Source organism: Ahaetulla prasina, chromosome 7, assembly GCF_028640845.1.
Source record: "Ahaetulla prasina isolate Xishuangbanna chromosome 7, ASM2864084v1, whole genome shotgun sequence".
In the NCBI taxonomy this organism is placed as follows: Eukaryota; Metazoa; Chordata; class Lepidosauria; order Squamata; family Colubridae; genus Ahaetulla; species Ahaetulla prasina.
Window position 1 is genome coordinate 7729179 of NC_080545.1, and position 23128 is coordinate 7752306.

Genomic DNA, 23128 nt, shown 5'->3' on the forward strand with positions numbered 1-23128 from the left:
AGTTTATCCTAGCTTAAACGTGGTTAAATCTTTATATATTTTATTTTTTTATTTTTTTATCCTGCCTTCGTGGTTTTTACAAATAAGGCAAGGAACATATCCAACACCACCTTCCTCGTCCTATTTTTCCCACAACAACCACCCTGTGAGGTGGGTTGGACTGAGAGAGAAGGATCGGCCCCAAATCACCCAGCTGGCTTTCATGACTAAGGCAGGACTAGAACTCACAACCTCCTGGTGATTGGCCCAAAATCAGCCAGCTGGCCTTCATAACTAAGTCAGGACTAGAACTCACAACCTCCTGGTGATTGGCCTAAAGTCACCCAGCCGGTTTTCATGGCTAAGGAGGGACTAGAACTCGCTGTCTCCTAGTCATTGGTCCAAAGACACCCAGCCAGCTTTCATGGCTAAGACAGCACTAGAACTCACCGTCTCCCAATTTCTTGCCTTAACCACTGGACCAAACTGGCTTTATAGTTTGATTTCGGTAACATTCGTCTTAGACTAAAAACAAACCTAAAGAACTAATTATTTCTCTTAAACGAACCTCAGTCTGTCTCTTTTTATTCAGCGCTGCTGTTTCTTTGAGAAATTTCGTTGCGTCACGTTGAAATGTCTGTTTTTGTTTTTATTTTTGTCTAATCTTACGCTTCCTCTCAAAGTTAATAAGCTTCCCTTAAAAGAAAAAAAAAATTGCTGATAGAGTAACTAGCTAGAAGATGTTTACTTTAGAGAGCACTGACGTGTAGATTTTAGAAATAAAAATTACAGGCACCATTCTTTTCAAAACGCCAGTAATATCTATTTATAGGTCGAGGAATAAACTTCTTGTCTTTGGTTTATTCATGAAGACACGTTTGTGTAATCATCCTAGCTTTGCACCAAATAAAAAATTTTAAATATGCAGCTGCATAATCAATGGAATGAAATGTTGATTAACACTCCTCACCCCAATCTTCTAATTAATAGCTGTGTTATTATCCGAGAAGATCCATTCGGAGTCACATTGATTTATCATGACTAAGTCATTTATATCATAAACTTTCCATTCAAAGCAGAAGTGGAATCTACTTACCTTCCTTGCCGGTTTGGAAGTGCACACGCCGCGCCCGCGTCACATGCGCACCCAGACCTGCGCATGCACAAAACCTCCTACGCATGCACAGAAGGTAAAAAACACATTACTTCCTGGTTAAAACCAGGAAGTAATGGCATCTGGGTGGGTGAGCGGAGCTTTGCTCCGCCATCGCTACCGGATCGCCAAACCACCGGCCACTATCGCTAACCGGATCACGAGATCCGGTCAGAACTGGGAGCATTTCACCCTGATTCAAAGCCTTATAAATACAACAAGCATCTACTCAGGGGTGGGTTTCAAAAATTTTAGCAAGGGATTCTCTGCCCAGTTGCTGGGTGGGCGTGACCTAATCGGACTCTGGCACCATGGCGGGGGGGCGTTTTTGCCCTCCCCAGGCTCCAGAGGCTTTTCTCGAGCCTCCGGGAGGGCGAAAACAGCCTCCCCAGGCCCCAGAGCTCCTCTGGAGGCCAGCCTTCCTGAACTTCTGGTAGGCCCATTTTTCACCCTCTCCGAACCTCCGGACGTGCCCTGCACTTACCTGCATCCAAAACGCGCCACGTGGGGACTCCGGGGAAGGGTGGTGTGGTGTGTGGGCAGGGCCAGCCTGGAATGGGATTTGGGGGTTCTCCGAACTGCACCGAATCTTAGCTAGAGGTTCTCCCGAACCCCTGTGAACCCCCCAGCAGCCCCACCCCTGCATCTACTCTGCCTCTCTTACCTCCTTTGTTGGCATTCCTTCTTGTATGACACCTTTAAATGCAGGCAGTCATTGACTTAACAACAGTTCATTTAGTGACCGTTCAAAGTTAACAATGGCACCGGGGGTAAAAATGGCTTACGACCGTTGCCGCTTCCCCTTGGACACATGAGCAGAATTCAGATGCTTGGCAACTGACTCATATTTATGATGGTTGCAGTTTCCCTGGGGTCACATGATCAAACTTCGAACACTTGGGAACTGGCATGTACTGTTGTGCCTCGCTCGCCCCCCTCGCCGCAGCCGGGCCCTTCTCATCTCCTGCTAGACACTGATAGTACAGGAGAATGTCCTGGCATGCCTCCAGCCCCCAGTCCTGGCACCATGCCCGGAGAAACTGAGCAAACAAACCTCCCTCCGATAGCATGTGCGCCTGAAGCCAGCCACGAGCTGGGATTACCGGCAGCTGGGGACGAAATGATGCAGTGGACAGATCCTCGCTTTCGGAGAATGGAGAGGGGACGTCAGCAAAAGGAAGGGAGGAGCAGGCCTGGATAAGTGCTGAGTCATGGAGCCACACCCCATGGCCTATATAAAGGATCTGCTTTCTGGCATTCTCTGAGTCAGGCAAAGTCTAATCTGGATTGCTGAAGTCACACCTTGGATTCCTGCCTGCCCTGAGGACTCTGATAGGACTTTGGCAGAGCTGCAGAGGCACGCTTGATACGGACTTCCCCGACCCGGCCATCAGCGGAGGAGTGGGACATGACATGTACCTATGACAGTTGCAGTGTCCTGGGGTCATGTTTTTGCGACCTTCTGACAAGCAAAGTCGAGGGGGAAGCAAGATTCATTTAACAACCGGGTTACTAACTTGTCAACTGCAGTGACTCAATCACTGTGGCAAGAAAGGTCATAAAACAGGACAAAACTCCTTTAACAAATGTCTTGCTTAACCACATACATTTTGGGCTTGATTGTGGTCGTCAGCAGGGGTGGGATTCTACCGGTTCGGACCAGTTCCAGCGAACCGGTGACTCCGGCGAACAGTTGGGAGCAAACTGGTTCGCTCCGACAATCAGCTGGGCCCGCCCACCCGCCCTGCGCTTTACTTACCTTTATCTCCACAGCTGATTAGTGTGGCAGAGCAGATTGTCGCCCCCTCAGCTGTTTAATTCCCTAGCACTAACATGGAAAGTGATTTTTTTGTTGAATGGCGCACACACGCACATCACCGAACCGGTTGTTAAACCGGAAGGTTCCCACCATCAGTGGTCGTTAAGTCGAGGACTACTACCTGTCATTCAAAGCTGGTTAATATCACGCCAGGCCTTCTGATGTTACTTAGTACTACTAATGATCAACATTGATCATTATCTATTTGTTAAATTTATTTGCAGCCCCTCTCTCCCTGGGGCTACCCTAGGCAGCGTGCAATAATAAAGAAGGAAGAAACGAAAAGAGTGTAAACAGGACAGAAGTAAAATAATAGAACAATAAAATAAAGGATGAAAAAGGACTCAACAATAATAGAATAAGAGGCTGGACAATTTGATTCAATTTGACTCAGCAGTTCATCAGCATACCTATTCCCCCAGAATCTAATTTAATTTGTTTCCCCCCCCCTTTATTTATCTTTATTTATCTATTTTGACTTGATCCTGTTCTTAATTTATATCATTTATGCCTGTAATTGAACTAGCCCTCCCTTGTAGTTTTGTGTCTCTTATCAATGTAGGTAGTCCTTGACCAGAATTGAGCCCAAAATTCCCCTTGTTAAGTGAGACATTTGTTAAGTAAGTTTTGCCCCATTATTACGACCTTTCTCACCACGGTCGTTAAGTGAATCACTGCAGTTGTTCAGTTAGTAACCCGGTTGTTAAGTGAATCCGGCTTCCCCCTTGTGGACTTTGCTTGACAGAAGGTCTCAAAAGGGGATCGCGTGACCCCCGGGACATTGCGACCGTCATAAATATGAGTCAGCTGCCAAGCATCCCAATTTTGATCATGCGTCTGTGGGAATGCTGCTATGTAAGTGTGAAAAACGGTTGCCAGTCACTTTTTCCAGTGCCGTCGTAACTTTGAACGGTCACTAAACAAACTGTTGTAAATCAAGGATTACCTAATACCCATCCCCCAGAGTCTAAATTAATTTTTTTTCCCCTTTATTTAGGCCTTTACTTATTTTGACTTGACCTGTTCTTTATTTTTATCGTTTGGGCAAGTTATTGAACCAACCATCTATTGTATTTAAAGTAGGGGTCTCCAACCTTGGCAACTTTAAGCCTGGAGGACTTCAACTCCCAGAATTCCCCAGGCAGCTTCGCTGGCTGGGGAATTCTGGGAGTTGAAGTCCACCAGGCTTAAAGTTGCCCAGGTTGGAGATTCCTGATTTAAAATATAGTATAGTCCCGTGATGGCGAACCTATGACACGTGTACCAGAGGTGGCATGCAGTACCCTCTCTGTGGGCACCCGAGCCATCGCCCCAGTTCAGCTCCGCTGCGCATGCGCTTCCCACCAGCCAGCTGGTCTTCTGCTACGCATGTGTGGAGGGCAGGGGCCGTGCAGAGTGGCGTGGCACATGCAGGGGGACAGGGCACATGCAGGGCAGTATACACATGTACATTGGGCATGGGGGGCACCGGGGGGCCGGGGCATACACGGGAGGCATGTGCGCATTGCATTTTGATGGTTTGGGCACGCACACTCAATCTGGAAAAGGTTAGCCATTACTGGTATAGCCTTTATTGTCATTGTACATCTTATAGGGACACAGTGGCTCAGGGGCTAAGACGCTGAGCTTGTCGATCGAAAGGTCGGCAGTTCAACGGTTCGAATCCCTAGTACTGCCACATAATGGGGTGAGCTCCCGTTTCTTGTCCCGGCTTCTGCCAACCTAGCAGTTTCGAAAGCAGCTAAAAAATGCAAGTAGAAAAAATAGGGATCACCTTTGGTGGGAAGGGAACAGCGTTCCGTGTGCCTTTGGCGTTGAGTCATGGCAGCCACAGGACCACGGAGACGTCTTCGGACAGCGCTGGCTCTTGGGCTTTGAAAGGGAGATGAGCACCGCCCCCTAGAGTCGGGAACGACTAGCACATATGTGCGAGGGGAACCTTTACATCATATATACGACGAAATTTGGTATTTTTGTCTGTGTTGCCACTCCGCAGCCATTCTGTGTATTCCTCATGTTGTCGAGAAGACCGACGGTTTTTAACAGCTGTTCCCTTTTTGATAAAGATACACGTTGCGCAAAATAATTTTCCCCCCTCCCTGGTCTTTGCAGTTTTGTTTGTGCGCTTTGTTGCTGACGGCTTGATTCTTAGCAGGTTCTAAGCTAATAAAATTAGCCCAGCTTCGAACACATGCACAACATTAATCAACAATATCTACCGCAGCACAATCCCAATTGCGGCCCGGTGAACCTGGAAGCAGCATGACAGAAATTTGTCTTCCCTTGGGTTGATAATCTGATTTTTCCTTTCTCCTACACATAATCCCTTTAACCTATAGGTTCTCCCTCTCGTTCATTGCAAGTCTGATTAATCGCAGAATCGCAGCGGGAGGGGCATTCTCTGAAATTTATGCCACAAACCTAGGATTGCGCTGTTCGGATCCTACATTAAATTATTACGGCCTGATTGTTCTGATGATTAATGCAAATGAGAAACTAGTTTGTGGGGTGTTTCCCCCCCCCCCACAAGCAGAGGTGGGTTTCAGCAGGTTCTGACCAGTTCTGGAGAACCGGTAGCGGAAATTTTGAGTAGTTTGGAGAACCAGTAGTAAAAATTCTGACTGGCCCCGCCCCCATCTATTCTCTGCCTCCCAAGTCTCGGCTGATAGGGAGGAAATGGGGATTTTGCAGTATCCTTCCCCTGGAGTGGGGTGGGAATGGAGATTTTACAGTATCCTTCCCCTGCCACGCCCACCAAGCCACACCGCCCACAGAACCGATAGTAAAAAAAATTTGAAACCCACCACTGCCCACAAGTAAGATTTGAACACAGGGTGGGGTGGGCAATTGGCCTGCTTTAATAGTTTGATTGTTTAACGGAATATATCAACCGTTTTGAAGACTTTTTAGTAACAGGTAGTTATTAAAAAATAAATACAGGTAGTTATTGAATTACAACAGTTACTTCAGGGACTATTCAAAGTTACCACAGCATTGAAGATAGTGACTTATGCTCGGCAACTGACTCGTATTTATGACGGTTGCCGGATCCCCCGGGATCACACGATCCCCTTTTGCGAACAAAGTCAGCGGGGGAGCCAGATTCCCGGAATAATTGTTCGACTAACTTAACACCTCCTAAGTGATTCGCTTAACAACGGCGGGCAAGAAAATTCATAAAAGGGGGCAGACCTCACTTGACAAATGTCTCGCTTAGCAAACTTGAACTGTTGGGCTTAGTTGCGGTGGTAAGTCGAGGGCGACCTGCGTTTTAAGCGTATCCCAGATTTGCGGAAAATGTGGGATTGCATGTGTGTGCTGTAACATGAGGTGTGTCAAATTGTGTAAAACAAAGGAGGAGGAGGAGGAGGAAGGGAGGGAGGAGGAGCAGGAGGAAGAGGAGCAGGAAGGGGGAGGAGCAAGAGGAAGAGGTGGAGCAAGAGAGTGAGGGGGAGGAGCAAGAGGAGGAGGGAGGAAGTAGAAGGAGAGTGAGGAGGAGGAGCAGGAGGAAGAGGAGGAGGGGGAGGAGCAGGAGCAGGAGGAGCAGAAGAAAGGAGGAGGAGGGGAGGGAGGAGGAGGAGAGGGAAGGAGAGAGGAAGAGCAGAAGAAAGGAGGGAGGAGGAGCAGGAGGAGGAGGGAGGAGCAGGAGGAAAGGAAGAGGTGTGGGGTAGGAGGAGGAGGAGGGAGGAAGAGGAGGAGCAGGAGAGTGAGGGGAGGAGCAAGAGGAGGAGGAAGTAGAAGGAGAGTGAGGAGGAGGAGCAGGATGAAGAGAAGGGAGGAGGAGGAGCAGGAGCAGGAGGAGCAGAAGAAAGGAGGAGGAGGAGGAGGAGGAGGAGAGGAAGGAGAGGAAGAGCAGAAGAAAGGAGGGAGGGAGGAGGAGGAGGAGGAGGAGGGAGGAGCAGGAGGAAAGGAAGAGGTGTGGGGTAGGAGGAGGAGAGGGGAGGAAGAGGAGGAGCAGGAGAGTGAGGGGAGGAGCAAGAGGAGGAGGAGGAAGTAGAAGGAGAGTGAGGAGGAGGAGCAGGATGAAGAGGGGAGGGAGGGAGGAGCAGAAGGGAGGAGGAGGAGAGGGAAGGAGAGAGGAAGAGGAGCAGAAGAAAGGGGAGGGAGGAGAAGAGGGGAAGGAACAGGAGGAAGAGGAAGAGAAGGGGGTGGGGAGGAGCAGGAGGACGAGAGGGGAGGAGTAGTAGAAAGGAGGAGGGGAGGGGAAGAGGAATAGCAGAAAGGAGGGGAGGGAGGAAGAGGAGAGGAGGAACAGAAGGCGAAGGGGAAGGAGGAGCAGACGGTGGGATATTACATTTCATTTCCCCACTAGGTAACATCATCATTGCTAGAAGGGGGTGAGGTTTTGGAGAGCGGAGGAGGAGGAGGAGGCATCTGAATACAAAATGCAGAACAATAATAAGACCATGTTTTGCAAAACAGGGTAGAAGCCAGAAGAAATGCAAATTATATTCCGGTATCACCTTTATCATTGCCTCCCAATCAAATCCAAATACCCAGTTCTCACTTGTAACTCTTTTGTTCCTAAAAAGGGCTGTATTATACGTAACATTCAGCTTCTCACCCCACGTGAAATACGTCGTTTTAATGTAAGGAGCCCAGAAGCTGTTCATCTAATCTGTAATCCGGGATTTTGATTGCCCTCTTTTTTTCTTTTCTTTTCATATAGTTGACATTCAAATTAGAAATAGAAAAAAAGCAGCTTTAACCCTCCCACCCACTTTCTCTTCCTAGTTGGCCAGAATGTCTGGGACTTTAATAATAATAATAATAACAATAATGTTTTAATTTGTATACCGCCCTTCTCCCGAAGGACTCAGGGCGGTGAACAGGCAAATAAAATACAAACATACACAATAATTAAAACAACCCTTAAAAAACTGATTCAAATTTGCCAGAAAATTTAAAATGACATTACACCCCATAAAATTACAGAAATTTAAAACCCATCACAATTCAATTAAAATTTAAAATTGAAATCAGGCCAGTCCAGCCATATGAAATAAATAGGTTTTAAGTTCGCGGCGAAAGGTCCTAAGGTCAGGTAGTTGTCGAAGCCCGAGGGGAAGTTCGTTCCACAGGGTAGGAGCCCCCACAGAGAAGGCCCTCCCCCTGGGGGCCGCCAGTCGACACTGTTTGGCTGACGGCACCCTGAGGAGTCCCTCTCTGTGGGAACGCACCGGACGCTGGGAGATAGAGGCCGGCAGTAGACGGTCCCGTAGGTAGCCCGGTCCTAAGCCATGGAGCGCTTTAAAGGTGGTAACCAATACCTTGAAGCGCACCCGGAAAACAACAGGTAGCCAGTGCAGTCTGCGCAGGATAGGTGTTACGTGGGAGCTCCGGACCGCTCCCTCAATAATCCGCACAGCCGCATTCTGGACTAGCTGAAGTCTCCGGGTGCTCTTCAAGGGGAGCCCCATGTAGAGAGATGTCCATATTATACAAATGGTGTTGTAGATTGCAGCAAAGGATCCGTGTGATCACACAAATTGGGCAGTTATGTAAAACAAATCACATATGTTCAAATGTACAGATGCATCCTTCTTCCTGTAGTTCCATCAAGTGAAGAGAGCGGCAAAGCAATACGATTCATGCAGAGTCTGCCCACATGTCTTACTTACATACTACAGCCTGAGAATATTAAACACAGGTTGAAAATAAACTGGTGGGTGGGGGGGGAAATCAGGTATTTTAGACAGGAGCAATTGCTTACAAAACGAATATAAAAGATTAAAGGTAAAGGTAAAAGTTCCCCTCGCACATATGTGCTAGTCGTTCCTGACTCTAGGGAACGGTGCTCATCTCCGTTTCAAAGCCCAAGAGCCAGCGCTGTCCGAAGACGTCTCCATGGTCATGTGGCCGGTATGACTCAACGCCAAAGGCGCACAAAACGCTGTTCCCTTCCCACCAAAGGTGGTCCCTATTTTTTCTACTTGCATTTTTTACATGCTTTCGAACTGCTAGGTTGGCAGAAGCTGGGACAAGTAACGGGAGCTCACCCCGTTACACGGCAGCACTAGGGATTCGAACCGCTGAACTGCCGACTTTTCGATCGACAAGCTCAGCGACTTAGCCACTGAGCCACAGCGTCCCTCATATAAAAGATTAGATAAACCTAAATACCGAGTTTACAGCAAAATGGAAGATTTTGTAGTCGAAACGTGGTGGAATTTTCACTAACACTCAAATCTTCAAAGAAGCCTCTTATTTCTGCACATTTTGAATTTATTTAATTTATTTATTTATTTATTTATTGGATTTTTATACCGCCCTTCTCCTGAAGGACTCAGGGCGGTTTACAGCCAACATAAGAACAATGGGCCGCGGTGTGGCTCAGGCTGTAAGAAGCCTGTTATTAAACACAGCTGCCTGCAATTACAATTACTGCAGGCTCGAGTCCCACCAGGCCCAAGGTTGACTCAGCCTTCCATCCTTTATAAGGTAGGTAAAATGAGGACCCAGATTGTTGGGGGGGGGCAATAAGTTGACTTTGTATATAAATATACAAATAGAATGAGACTATTGCCTTACACAATGTAAGCTGCCCTGAGTCTTCGGAGAAGGACGGGATATAAATGTAAATAAACAAATAAATTAAAAAAAATTGATAAATAGATTTAAAAACATTTTAAAAATCTTATTCAATTTGGCTAACCCCATTTAAAAATTATAATAGAAAAATGATAAAAAAAACCAATTAAAAACCGAAGTGTATTAGGCCAGCCCTGCGCGGTGAAACAGAATAAACCATGCTAGATAAATGAATAAACCATGCTAGATAAAGAGCAATTTAAAAGAAGATTTGCTCAAAAATTATTGTATTGGAAAATTTTGTAGTATCAAGACAAATAAAGAGTTTGTATTGATGAAAGACGGGGATCTTGGGATTTATTTTTTGTCAGATTTTCCAGTCTGTATCCAACTAAATTGAAGGGACTTAAGTCATAGTCAAGCTTTCCAAGTGATTTAAATAAAGCAATCAATGTCTAACTGACTTTACTTTGAATCCAGAATAACCGAGTTGAAAGGGACCTTGGAGGTCTTCTAGTCCAACCCCCTGCTCAAGCAGGAAACCCTATACCATTTCAGACAAATGGTTGTCCAGTTTCCTCTTTAAAACCTTGAGTATTGAAGCACCCACAACTTCTAGAGGCAAGTTATTCCACTGGTTAATTCTCGCTGCCAGGAAATTCCTCCTTAGTTCTAGGTTGCTTCTCTCCTTGATTAGTTTCCACCCATTGCTTCTTGTCCTGCCTTCAGGTGCTTTGGACAATAGGTTGACTCCCTCTCCTTTGAGGCAGCCCCTGAGATATTGGAAGACTGCTGTCATGTCTCCCTTAGTCCTTCTTTTCATTAAACTAGACATACCCAGTTCCTGCAACTGTTCTTTGTACAGTAGTGGCCAAAATTGTGGAAACCGTTTGGGAAAAGTGCATTTTCTAAAACTAGCTATTTTTTTGGGAGTAGTACCATAAAATTATATATCAATGGAAAGATAATGTAATCAAGAATCTAATGCAATAACTTTTAGGAAGGATTTGCTATTAGAATAGCAGTTCCAGTAGAAAGAAGAAAAGTGAGACACGTAGAAAAAAAGGAGATATACAAAAATGATCACCGTAGAAAAAAACGAGATATTACAAAAATTATCCCCATGTCAGTTAATACTTAGTTGGGTAACCTTTAGCATGAATGACGGCCTTACAATGTCTTCCCATGGAGTGAACCAAATCTTTGAGTTCTGCAGCTGTTATAATGTGAAACCAAGATTGAATGATGGCTTCTATTAACTGGGTTTTGTTGCTGGGTCGCTTCTGACTAACAAGTTTCTTTAGTCGGCTCCATAGATTTTCAATTGGGTGAAGATCTGGGCTATTCCTAGGCTATTCCAGCAGTGGAATAGGATTATCTTGAAACTCCCCCCCAAAAAAAACAACAACAAAAAAACGTGCCGTTATTAGCCATCAAACCTCAAAAATGCACTTTTCCCAAAAGGTTTCCACAATTTTGGCCACAACTGTATGTTTTAACCTCCGGTCCCCTAATCACCTTCGCTGCCCTTCTCCGCACTCTTTCTTAGAACCTCGACTTCTTTTTTATATCGTGGTAACCAAGATTGAATGGAATATTCCAAGTGTGGTCCTACCAAGACATTATAAAGTGGAACGAACGCTTTGCGCAATCTTGATTCTATACTTCTGTTAATGCAGTCTTTTGCTACTTTCCATTATAGTGATTACAAGGTGCATTTCAAATACCATGCCTCTGAATTTTAAGTTTGGTAACATATATAGAATAGAATAGAATAGAATTTTTATTGGCCAAGTGTGATTGGACACACAAGGAATTTGTCTTAGTGCATATGCTCTCAGTGTACATAAAAGAAAAGATACGATATATGTATATTTTCATGTAATATATTAATAATGCAGCTTAGCTAAAAAGCAGATGGGTTAGTCATTAAACCCATCCTAGGAAGCAAAACTTGGGGTGAGCTTGGAAACATGGCAGCGCCATCGATAAAACTCTTGCTAAAAGTTGATTCGTCATTTCTGGATATCTCGTTTTCTTTGTCTGTCCTAGAATCCTACTCAAGAAGGAACGGCTCTTCAAGTTTTCTATAATCTCGGCACATTGAAAGTTACAATCGCTAATGTTGTGGAGGGATATTGCACAGCCTTGGAGGAAAACGTGCACGGCGCTTTGGATTTTAAAGTTTTGACTCAGCCTTCTCAAGCAGCTAGAGGTACCATGCCTTTATTGTCATTTTGCTATATTGGACAAAATAATGCTTTGTAATTTGATATATCCCCATAAATGGATACAGGTACTGTGTTTCCCCGAAAATAAGACCGGGTCTTATATTAATTTTTCCTCCAAAAGATGCCTTAGGGCTTATTTTCTGGTTAGGTCTTATTTTGGGGAAAATACGGTACTAAATGCACCCATCTGGCTGACTATCTTAACTGAGGCTTATTTTGGGGGTAAGGCTTATATTATAGCATCCTGAAAAAATCATGCTAGTACTTATTTTCCGGGTGGGTCTTATTTTCGGGGAAACAGGGTAGTCCTCGACTTAAAACCCTTCGTTTAACGACAGAGGTTAGAACAGCTCTGAAAAAACAGAACATAGAATATCGAGGTTGGAAGTTATGGAGATTCTCAATCATCCAGGTCATGGTTGTCCCAAAGGTGCTTTTTCAGGAGGCAACTGGACTTTCTGGTTTTTCTTTGAAGACGTTTCGCTCCTCATCCAAGAAGCTTCTTCAGCTCGGACTGGATTTATATGCAGCAGTCTGCAAGGGACACAGACTCATCTCCATCCAGTCCGAGCTGAAGAAGCTTCTTGGATGAGAAGCGAAACGTCTCCAAAGCAAAAACAGAGAGTCCAGCTGCCTCTTGAAAAAGAACCTTTAGGACAATTGGAAGGGACCTTGGAGGTCTTCTAGTCCAACCCCTGCTCAAGCAAAAGACCCTACACCAGTGATGGCTAACCTTTTTGCCATCGGGTGCGGGGGGGGCAAGGGGGGGTTGCACACTCACATGCCCAGACCCATAATTCTATGCGCCCCGCCCCCATGCATGCGTGCGCAACTCCCCCATGCTCCTCCCACTCCTGGCATGCAATGGGACAGTAGGCCCGTTTTTTTCTCTCACCTGGCTCCAGAGCCTTTCTAGGAGTCAAGGGAGGGCAAAAATGGCCTTCCCCCCCCCCACCACCACCACCCCTGTAAGGCCAGAAACTGGAAGTTGGCAAACGGGCTCTTTTCGGCCTCCAGAGGACCTCCAGGGGGGTGGGGAAGGCCGTTTTTGCCCTCCCCAGACTCCTAGAGAGGCTCTGGTTGCTGGGGACAGCAAAAAACAAGCTTTCCGGTCCCACCGGTTGTTGGCAAATGGGCCATTTCTGGCCTCCCGGGGGGGGGGGGGCTCCAGGGGGGTGGGGAAGGCCATTTTTACCCTCCCCAGATTCCTAGAGAGGCTCTGGAGGCTGGGGACAGCGAAAACGGCCTTTCCCACCCCCACCCGAGGCCCTTTGGAGGCAGGAAACAGTCTCTTTTCCTACTTCTGGTTGGCCCAAAAGCCTTGAAAATCAGCTGGCTGACATGCGCATGCGTGCCGGAGCTGAGCTCGCGTGCCCACTGATATGGCTACGCGTGCCATAGGTTCGCCAGCACGACCCTATACCATTTCAGACAAATGGCTGTTGTTGTGTCTTGCCCGCCCTCAGAGCAGCCGGGGCCTTCTTACCTGCTCCCGAACACTGAGGAATGTATGCCTCCCGGCCCCAGTCCTGGCTCCATGCCCAGACAAACTGCAGAAGAAGGAGCACCTCCCGGCCCCATCCCTGACTCCATGCCCAGGCAAACGGAGCAGCTAGACCCCTCCCCCTCCTCCACAGCATGTGAGCCTGAGGAGGGTTTATTCCCAACAGCTGATTGGAGTGACCCTCGCATCAGAAGATTGGATAGGCGGAGGCAACAGAAGGAAGGGAGGGGCAGGCCTTAATGAGTGCTGAGTCATGGTGCCACACCCCATGGCCTATATAAAGGATCTGCTTTCTGGCAGTCTCTGAGTTAGGCAAAAGTCGAACTTATCTTGCTGAAGTCACTTACTGGTCTCCTGCCTGCTCTGAGGACTTTGCTAGGACTTTGGGCAGAGCTGCAGAGGCAAGCCTGATTCGGATTTCCCTGACCCGGCCGTCAGCGAAGGAGTGGGACACGACAGCTGTCCTATCTTTTCTTACAAGCCTCCAGTGATGGATCACCCACAACTTCTGGTGTCAAGCCATTCCACCGGTTAATTGCCCTCACTGTTAGGAAGTTTCTCCTTAATTCTAGGTTGCTTCTCTCCTCTGATTAGTTTCCATTCGTCGTTTCTTTGTCTTGGCTTCGGATGCTTTGGAGAACAGGTCGACCTGTTCTCCAAATAGACCAAATATTCGCCAAAGGAGACAATTGCTGGACATCTGAATTTTGATCACGTGACCATTTTTTGATCACGTGACCAGCAGTGGTCATAAGTGTGAAAAACAGTCGTAAGTCACTTCTTTCACTATCGTCATAATTTCGAACGTTCACTGAATGAACCGTTGTAATTCCGAGGACTTACCTGTAGCTAATATTTCAGCACCATTCCTTCGTTCTTTCCCGATTTCAAGTCCCATTAACAAGGATAGTAGTAATAAAAAGGTTGAAATGCGGTACGTTTTGAGTTCGTCTTGCTGGGATTTTAGACCAGTGCCTCTTAATTTTCGCTAATAGAATATCCTGCATGATGGAGAACACATTAAACCGAAACGGCTTGTAATCTTAGCCTTTAATCTGACGTAAAATATCGATGAAGAAAAAGAGAAATGACACACTGTGGAGCTTTGGCGTTTTTATTGCAAAAGCAGTTAAATACAATTTCACGCTGAATTATTAATAAAGGTAAAAGTGAGGTTAATATAATTTTAAGCAGAATTATTACCGTGTAGTGAAATCGGGGTCCCTTAACTTTGTAAGTGGGGACCAGCAGGGATCTAACTTATCTTGGACCAACATGTCCGAAGGTTAAAGGTGGAGAGGGCAGAAGTGGCTACTGAATGCTTGAATCTCTTGCACCCCATCATATACAGGTAGTCCTCGACTTATGACCGCAATGGAGACCAGAATTTCTGTTGCTAAGTGAGACAGTTGTTGCGTGCGTTTTGCCCCACGTTACGACCAGTGGCGGGTCAGTTTACTACCGGTTCTATAGAACCGGTAGTAAACCGACTGAGGTTCCACCCACTGACCTAGATGTTTTTATAGGCGATCTGCGCATGCACAGAAGCTCGGCACATGCACAATCCTGTTGCGAACAGGTATTAAAGGTAAGTAGAACCCACCCCTGGTTACGACCTGTCTTGCCACAGTTGTTAAGCGAATCACTGCTGCCGTAACACGGTTGTTAAATGAATCTGGCTTCCCCCATTGACTTTGCTTGTCAACAGGTCGCGAAAGGGGATCACGTGACCCCAGGGCGCTGCAGGCGTCATAAATATGGGACGCTGCAACCCTCGTAACTATGGTTGCCAAGCATCTGAATTTTGATCACGGGGATGCTACAACAGTGTGGGAAATGCTCACGTCGCTTTTTTTCAGCGCCGTTGCAACTTTGAATGGTCACTAAACGAATGGTTATAAATTGAGGAAGACCTATAGTGAACATCGTAGCTGGCTGCCAGTTAGAACAATTAATCAGTGGGACAACTTGCCTCCAGAAGTCGTGAAGGCTCCAACACTGGAAGTTTTTAAGAAGATGTTGGATAACCATTTGTCTGAAGTGGTGTAGGGTTTTCTGCCTGGGCAGGGGGTTGGACTAGAAGACCTCCAAGGTCCCTTCCAACTCTGTTATTCTATTCTAAACTTCAGTCTTTTTGTTTTGTTTTAACTAGGGGCCAGATTCCTAGCAGCCCTAAGTTTCAGTGTCAGATTTCACTGGTGTGGATTCATACCACCTTTGTGGATGGGCAGGAATTAAACACAAATGTGGTTTGTTTCCCAGACAGCTTCTGTTAATTACTTGGTTTTCATCTGCACAGCAGTTTAAACGTTCAAAACGTGCGTAGTTTGTGCAAAGCTTTTCAGAGATGGGTTTTTGAGATGGATTAATTTTTTTTTTTTTAAAAACCCACACATTTAGGTGGTCCCGGCCGAGCAGCTATGCCCACCCCAGGAAATACTGCAGCCTTCCGAGCAGCCCTCTGGACCAATATGGAGAAATTGATGGATCAGATCTGTGCAGCTTGTGGACAGGTATTTTGCTCGCTCAATTATCCTACCCTTGCAGCCTCCCAAAGAGCTGCTGATCCAGTTCTACAGAGGAATGATTGAGTCTGTCATCTGCACCTCCATAACTGTCTGGTTTGGTTCTGCAACCCAACAAGACAGACACAGACTTCAGAGGATAATTAAAATTGCAGAAAAAACAATGGCTACCAACCTGCCTTCCATTGAGGACCTGCATACTGCATGAGTCAAAAAGAGGGCTGTGAAAATATTTACAGATCCCTTGCATTCTGGACATAAACTGTTTCAACTCCTACCCTCAAAATGACACTATAGAGCACTGCACACCAGAACAGCTAGACACAAGGATAATTTTTCCCCGAACGCAGGGGTGAATTGCTCCCGGTTCAAACCGGATCGCCTGATTCGATAGCAATGGCGGCGGGTGGGTCAGAGAACCGGTAGCAAAAATCCCTACCTCCCCATGCCCAGCTGAACCGCGTGATCATCAGAGGTTGGTTGTTGTTTTTTTACTTTAAAAGTATTTTTTCTTCGGCTGAAAAAATGCTTTTAAAAGTTTTTTAAAAAGGCCTCTGATGATCGTGCGGCTCAGCTGGGATCGTCTGAACCTTTTAAAAGCATTTTATTCTACAACCTCTTTGGCCGAAGAGGTTGTAAAAAAAAATGCTTTCAAAGGGTTCTGGTGATCAGGCAACTCAGCTGTGATCGTCAGAACCCTTTAAAAGCATTTTTTCTACATTTTTACGGCCTCTTTGGCTGAAGAGGTTGTAAAAAAATGCTTTTAAAAGGCTCCTCTGGTGATCCCAGCTGAGTTGCCTGATCATCAGAGGCTTTTTAAAGCAATTTCTAAAACCTTCAGCCAAAGAGGTTGTAGAAAAAATCCTTTTAAAAGTTAAAAAAAAAAAAAGTTGGCCATGCCCACCCAGTCACATTACCCACCACCACCAAGCCACGCCCACAGAACCGGTAGTAACAAATTTTACATTTCACCCCGCCTGAACGCCATCACTCTGCTAAACAATTAATTCCCACAACAGTGTCAAACTAGTTACTAAATCTGCATTACTATTAATCTTCTCATTGTTCCCATCACCCATCTCCTCCCACTTATGACTGCATGACTCTAACTTTGTTGCTGTATCCTTACGATTTGTAGTTTCCTAGTATGATCTGATTGCATATTTGTACCTCATGGCTGTCATTAAGTGTTGTACCTTATGATTCTTGACGAACGTATCTTGTCCTTTTATGTACACTGAGAGCGTATGCACCAAAGAAAAATTCCTTGTGTGTCCAATCACACTTGGCCAATCAAGAATTCTATTCTGTCATGTCCCCCTCCCCCTTCAACAACCGGGTCAAGGAAGTCCGTATCAAACGTGGCAACGAAGCCTCTGCAGCTTGCCAAATTCCTTCGAGGTTTCTCAGGGCAGGCAGGAGTCCAAGTTGTGACTTCAGCAATAGAGTCAGCAAACTAGATCAGCAAACTAGATGAGACTTTGCTTGACTCAAGGTTGGAATGCCAAAAGCAGGTCCTTTATATAGGCTGTGGGGTGTGTCTCCATGACTCAGCATTTATCCAGGCCTGCCCCTCCCTTCCTTCTGCTGGCGTCGCCTCTCAGATCTCCGGAAGTGAGGATCCTCCCACTTTGAACTCTCTTCAGCTGGATCTGCTGTCAGTAATTCCAGCACGTGGCTGACTTCCTGCTCACACGCTGTAGGAGTGAGGTTTATCGGGCTTCTCTGTTAACTCCTGACATCCTCTCCGGGCATGGGGCCAGGGCCGGGGGCTGGAGGCATGACAGGCCATTCATCTTCATGATGGGAGGGGCCCGGGAGGGGCCCGGGAGGGGAGGGGCCCGGCTGAGTAGAGGAGGGAGGACGAGGCACAACACTATTCTGAAAAATCTCAAGATCTTGGACTTCACATCACGTGTCTCTTGTTTTTCAGGTGCAACATCTCCAGAAGGTCTTGTCGAAGAAAAGAGATCCGGTTACCCACGTTTGTTTCATTGATGAATTGGCAAAGGTGAGATTTCTAGCTCTGCTCTCCACCTAAATAAAGGCAGTTCTCGACTTACAGCCGAAAACTGAGCCCAAAACTTCTGTTAAAGCAAGACTGTTGCTTAAGTGAGTTTGGCCCCATTTCCTGCAACGGTGGTTCAGTTGTTCAAGGGACTTTGCTTGCGGGAAGGTTACAAATGGAGATGACGTGACCCAGGACCAGGGCAACTGTCGGGAATACATGCCAAGCATCTGGATTTTGATCAGGCGACCATAGGGATGCTGCCACGGTTGTTAAGTATGAAAAACTGTCCCTTTTTTCAGTGCTGTTGTAACTTCTGACACTGAGAGCTTTGGCACTTGGCCAATAAAAAACTATTCTGTTCTGTTTCTATTTCTCTTCTGTTTCTGTTTTTATTTCTTTTCTGTTGCTATTTCTATTTCTCTTCTGTTTCCATATTCTCTTCTGTTCTTCTTCCTGTTCTTGTTCCATTCCGTTCTGCTCTACTCCATTCCGTTTTTTCTATTCTGTTCTGTTCCATTCCATCTATTCTATTCCATTCTATTCCATTCCGTATTTTCTATTCTGTTCTGTTCCGTTCTGTTCCATATTTTCTATTCTGTTCTATTCTATTTTATTCCATTCCATTCCATTCCATTCCATTCCATTCCATTCCATTCCACTCCACTCCACTCCACTCCACTCCATTCCATTGCATTCTGTATTTTCTATTCTGTTCTGTTCCATTCTGTTCCATATTTTCTATTCTATTCTATTCTATTCTATTCTATTCTATTCTATTCTATTCTATTCTATTCTATTCTATTCCATTCCATTCCATTCCACTCCACTCCACTCCACTCCATTCCATTGCATTCTGTATTTTCTATTCTGTTCTGTTCCGTTCTGTTCCATATTTTCTATTCTATTCTATTCTATTCTATTCTATTCTATTCTATTCTATTCCATTCCATTCCATTCCATTCCACTCCACTCCACTCCACTCCACTCCACTCCATTGCATTCCGTATTTTCTATTCTGTTCCGTTCTGTTCCATATTTTCTATTTTATTCTATTCTATTCCACTCCACTCCGCTCCACTCCACTGCATTCCATTCCATTCCATTCCGTATTCAGGTCTTTTACTGTGTAAGGTTGAGAGTATCCTGGCGAGGTACAGAGTGAAAACCATTGCCCAAAGGTTACAGAACCCCTTTTAACTACACACCCGGCGTTCAGAAAGCGCCTCCCTCTTTTAACGTTGCGAGGCGAAATGAGTCAGTTTTGCCCGCCTGGTGCCACAGCGTGGTGTTCTGAAATACAACTTGACAAGGCGGAAGATTTTCCCTGGCAGCCTTTGATGGGTAAGGAACGTTCAAGCAACATTTTCCACCTCCCGATTTTTTTTTTTTTCCGAGTCCTGTGCAAGTGGGTTGAACAACAGATTGCAGCCACAAGATGAGCTGCTGGAGGGGGTGTTTACTTTCTACCCTCCCCCCCCCAAATTTTTCTGGAATAACTGAAGAACAGAGACCCTCAGGAATGATTTGGGGTGGGGGTGGGGCTTTGTAAGGAAAGGACAGAGGCGTGGGAAAAAAATTAGCATCGCCTTTTCCATTCAAGCATGACGGTTTTGGGGACAAATCGCTGGGAATGGCTGATCTGTTAAATTACTTTATCTATAATAACTTTTTAAATTATTTTATCTAGAATGAATGTATTTTTATGATGACTGTGATCATGATTTATCACGGGTTGCTTGTATGTACACTGAGAGCTTCTGCCCCGGAGACAAATTCCTTGTGTGTCCAATCACACTTGGCCAATAAAGGATTTTATTCTATTCTATTCTATTCCATTCCATTCCATTTCATTCCATTCCATATTTTCTATTCCATTCCATTCATTCCATATTCCATTCCATTCCATTTCATTCCATTCCATATTTTCTATTCCATTCCATATTCTATTCTATTCTATTCCATTCCATTCCATTTCATATTCTATTCTATTCCATTCCATTCCATATTCTATTCTATTCCATTCCATATTTTTCTATTCTATTCTATTCCATTCCATTCCATTCCATTCCATTCCATATTTTCCATTCTATTCCATTCCATATTTTCTATTCTATTCCATTCCATATTTTCTATTCTATTCCATTCCATATTTTCTATTCCATTCCATTCCATATGTTCTATTCCATTCCATTCCATGCAATTCCATATGTTCTATTCCATTCCATTCCATGCAATTCCATATGTTCTATTCCATTCTATATTTTCTATTCTATTCTATTCTATTCCATTCCATTCCATTCCATTCCATTCCATTCCATATTCTATTCTATTCCATTCCATATTTTTCTATTCTATTCTATTCCATTCCATTCCATTCCATTCCATTCCATATTTTCTATTCCATTCCATTCCATTCCATATTTTTTCTATTCTATTCTATTCTGTTCTGTTCTATTCTATTCTATTCTATTCTATTCTATTCTATTCTATTCTATTCTATTCCATTCCATTCCATTCCATTTCATATTTTCTATTCCATTCCATTCCATATTCTATTCCATTCCATTCCATATTTTTTCTATTCTATTCTATTCTATTCTATTCTATTCTATTCTATTCCATTCCATTCCATTTCATATTTTCTATTCCATTCCATTCCATATTTTCTATTCTATTCCATTCCATATTCTATTGCATTCCATTCCATATTTTCTATTCCATTCCATATTCTATTCCATTCTATTCCATTCTATTCTTCTATTCTCAGTTAAGACAATGCAAAAAATACCGTGTGGCTTGATGAATTGGTATTATACATTAGTCTCTCGATTCGGCCATCTGAGTCTTGTTTGGAAGTTTTTTCCAATTCCTTTGCTGTACCTGAGATCCAAATTTCTTTCATCATCTGTTATTTTTCCCCCTTATTTCAGAATCTCATTTAAGAGCAGTGGGCGAATAGTTTTCCCAAGGAACAAGAATGGTACAGGTAGTCCTCAACTTACAAAAGTTCTTTTAGCGACCATTCAAAGTTATCCCAGCACTGAAAAAAGCGATGAGACGTTGTTCGCGCCTACAGCCTTTTTGCAGCATGGTGATGTGATCAAAATTCAGAAGTTTGGCCAGTGACTCATATTTATGACAGTCGGAGTGTCCCCGGAAGGGATGTGTGTCATGTGATCAGATTTTGCCACCTTCTGGCGAGCAAAGTCAACAAGGAACCCAGATTCACTTAACAACAGCGTGATTCACTTAACAAATTCAACGATTCACTTAAGCATCCTAGCAGAAAAAAGTCGTAAAACTCACATAACAAATATTTCAGTTAGCAACATAAATTTTGGGCTCAATTGTGGTCGTAAGTCGAGGAGTATATCTCTCATAATGTGTGAGAGGTATTAATTTTCCCCAGGGGTGAAATCCAAATTTTTTTTACTAGGGGTTCTGTGGGCGTGGCTTGGTGGGTGTAACGGGAAAGATGCTGCAAAATCTCCATTCCCTCCCCACTCCAGGGGAAGAATATTGCAAAATCTCCATTCCCTCCCCACTCCAGGGGAAGGATGCTGCAAAATCTCCATTCCCTCCCCACTCCAGGGGAAGGATACTGCAAAATCTCCATTCCCTCCCTACTCCTGGGGGAAGGATACTGCAAAATCTCCATTCCCACCCCACTCCAGGGGAAGGATGCTGTAAAATCTCCATTCCCTCCCCACTCCTCAGGGAAGGATACTGCAAAATCTCCATTCCCTCCCCACTCCTGGGGGAAGGATACTGCAAAATCTCCATTCCCTCCCCACTCCTCGTGGAAGGATATTGCAAAATCTCCATTCCCACCCCACTCTGGGGCCAGCCAGAGGTGGTATTTGCCGGTTCTCCGAACTACTCAAAATTTCTGCTACCATTTCTCCGAACTGCTTAAAATTTCCGCTACCGGTTCTCCAGAACCTGCTGGATTTCACCCCTGCTTTTCCCCATCTTTAACTTGGGAACGCAGGCAAGAGGAAAATGAAAAACCAAAACCCCTGATTATCTGCCCAATATTTTTCGTTTTCTCATCCGCCGTTCCTTTCAGCAGAAAGAGGATAAATTATAATGTGGATTCTTGGCGATGCTAAAATTAAACAGTGACTCTGTGACATGCTTCGCTTTACTTAATTGTATATTCTTTTCCAAGCCCGTAGTTTATAAATTAGTAAGCAGGCTTTGTAGGCAACACAATTCAGATTAACCCGAAGATTAACATCAAACCCAACAATCAAGAATTAAACAATATCCCAATCAAGGAATTGCCAAACAAGCTAACCGTAAACAGGACAAATCAAGAACCACTCCAGCCAATACCGAGAGGGTAAGCAACGGGAAAGTACACTGAGAGCAAACCCCACTCCTTACGAGCACTGATGATGTTACGTAGTTCGGTGATAAAACGTCTGCAAGAAAACAGTCAAGCTCAGAGAGCACCCCTGAAAATAATTCTTATTTCATTTCATACCCTAACAGCTTAGGGTAAAGTGATTATTTTCTCCATATTATTTTAGTAGCATGATGTAAGCTTAATATTTTTCCTGAATCTTTATTACGGGACCGATTCTAAATCAACAAGAATTACCAAGCAAAAGATAACTTTTGCGCCCCTTTCTAGACCGGGATGCCCTATGCACGGTCACTCATGCTCTCGTGACATCTCGTCTGGATTACTGCAATGCTCTCTACATGGGGCTCCCCTTGAGGAGCTCCCGGAGGCTCCAACTGGTGCAAAATGCGGCTGCACGGGTGATAGAGGGAGCCCCTCGTGGCTCCCATGTGACACCTCTCCTGCGCAGACTGCACTGGCTACCTGTGGCCTTCCGGGTGCGCTTCAAGGTTTTGGTAACTATCTTCAAAGCGCTCCATGGCATAGGGCCGGGTTACTTATGGGACTGTCTGTTGCCACCGATTGCCTCTCACCGACCCGTGCGCTCTCACAGGGAGGGACTCCTCAGGGTGCCGTCGGCCAGGCAGTGCCGACTGGCGACGCCCAGGGGAAGGGCCTTTTCTGTGGGGGCTCCCACCCTCTGGAACGAACTTCCCCCAGGACTTCGCCAACTTCCTGACCTTCGAACCTTTTGCCACGAGCTTAAGACACATCTATTTATTTGCGCAGGACTGGACTAGAATTTTAAATTTTGAATTTGGTTTTAATGGGGTTTTTTACTTTTATGGTTATTTTTAAATATTCGGCCTTACTTAATAAGTTTTTTAATTGATGTTTTATTCTGTATTTATATGTATGTTTTTTATCAGGCTGTAAACCGCCCTGAGTCCCTTGGGAGATAGGGCGGTATAAAAATGCGAATAAATAAATAAATAAATTCGTGAAATGAAGTCACGCTTCCCCA

The 23128-nt window shown here is 45.0% G+C and overlaps 1 protein-coding gene across 1 annotated transcript in view; it reads left to right on the forward strand.

The window, feature by feature from the left end:
• The window catches only part of COG5 (component of oligomeric golgi complex 5), a 169253-nt gene that overhangs the window by 84982 nt on the left and 61143 nt on the right, over positions 1–23128 (forward strand). Inside the window, exons 8-10 of the mRNA XM_058190345.1 lie at positions 11535–11697; positions 15618–15730; positions 17676–17753. Coding sequence (XP_058046328.1) covers positions 11535–11697; positions 15618–15730; positions 17676–17753 — 354 coding nt within the window. The remainder of the gene's footprint in view (positions 1–11534; positions 11698–15617; positions 15731–17675; positions 17754–23128) is intronic.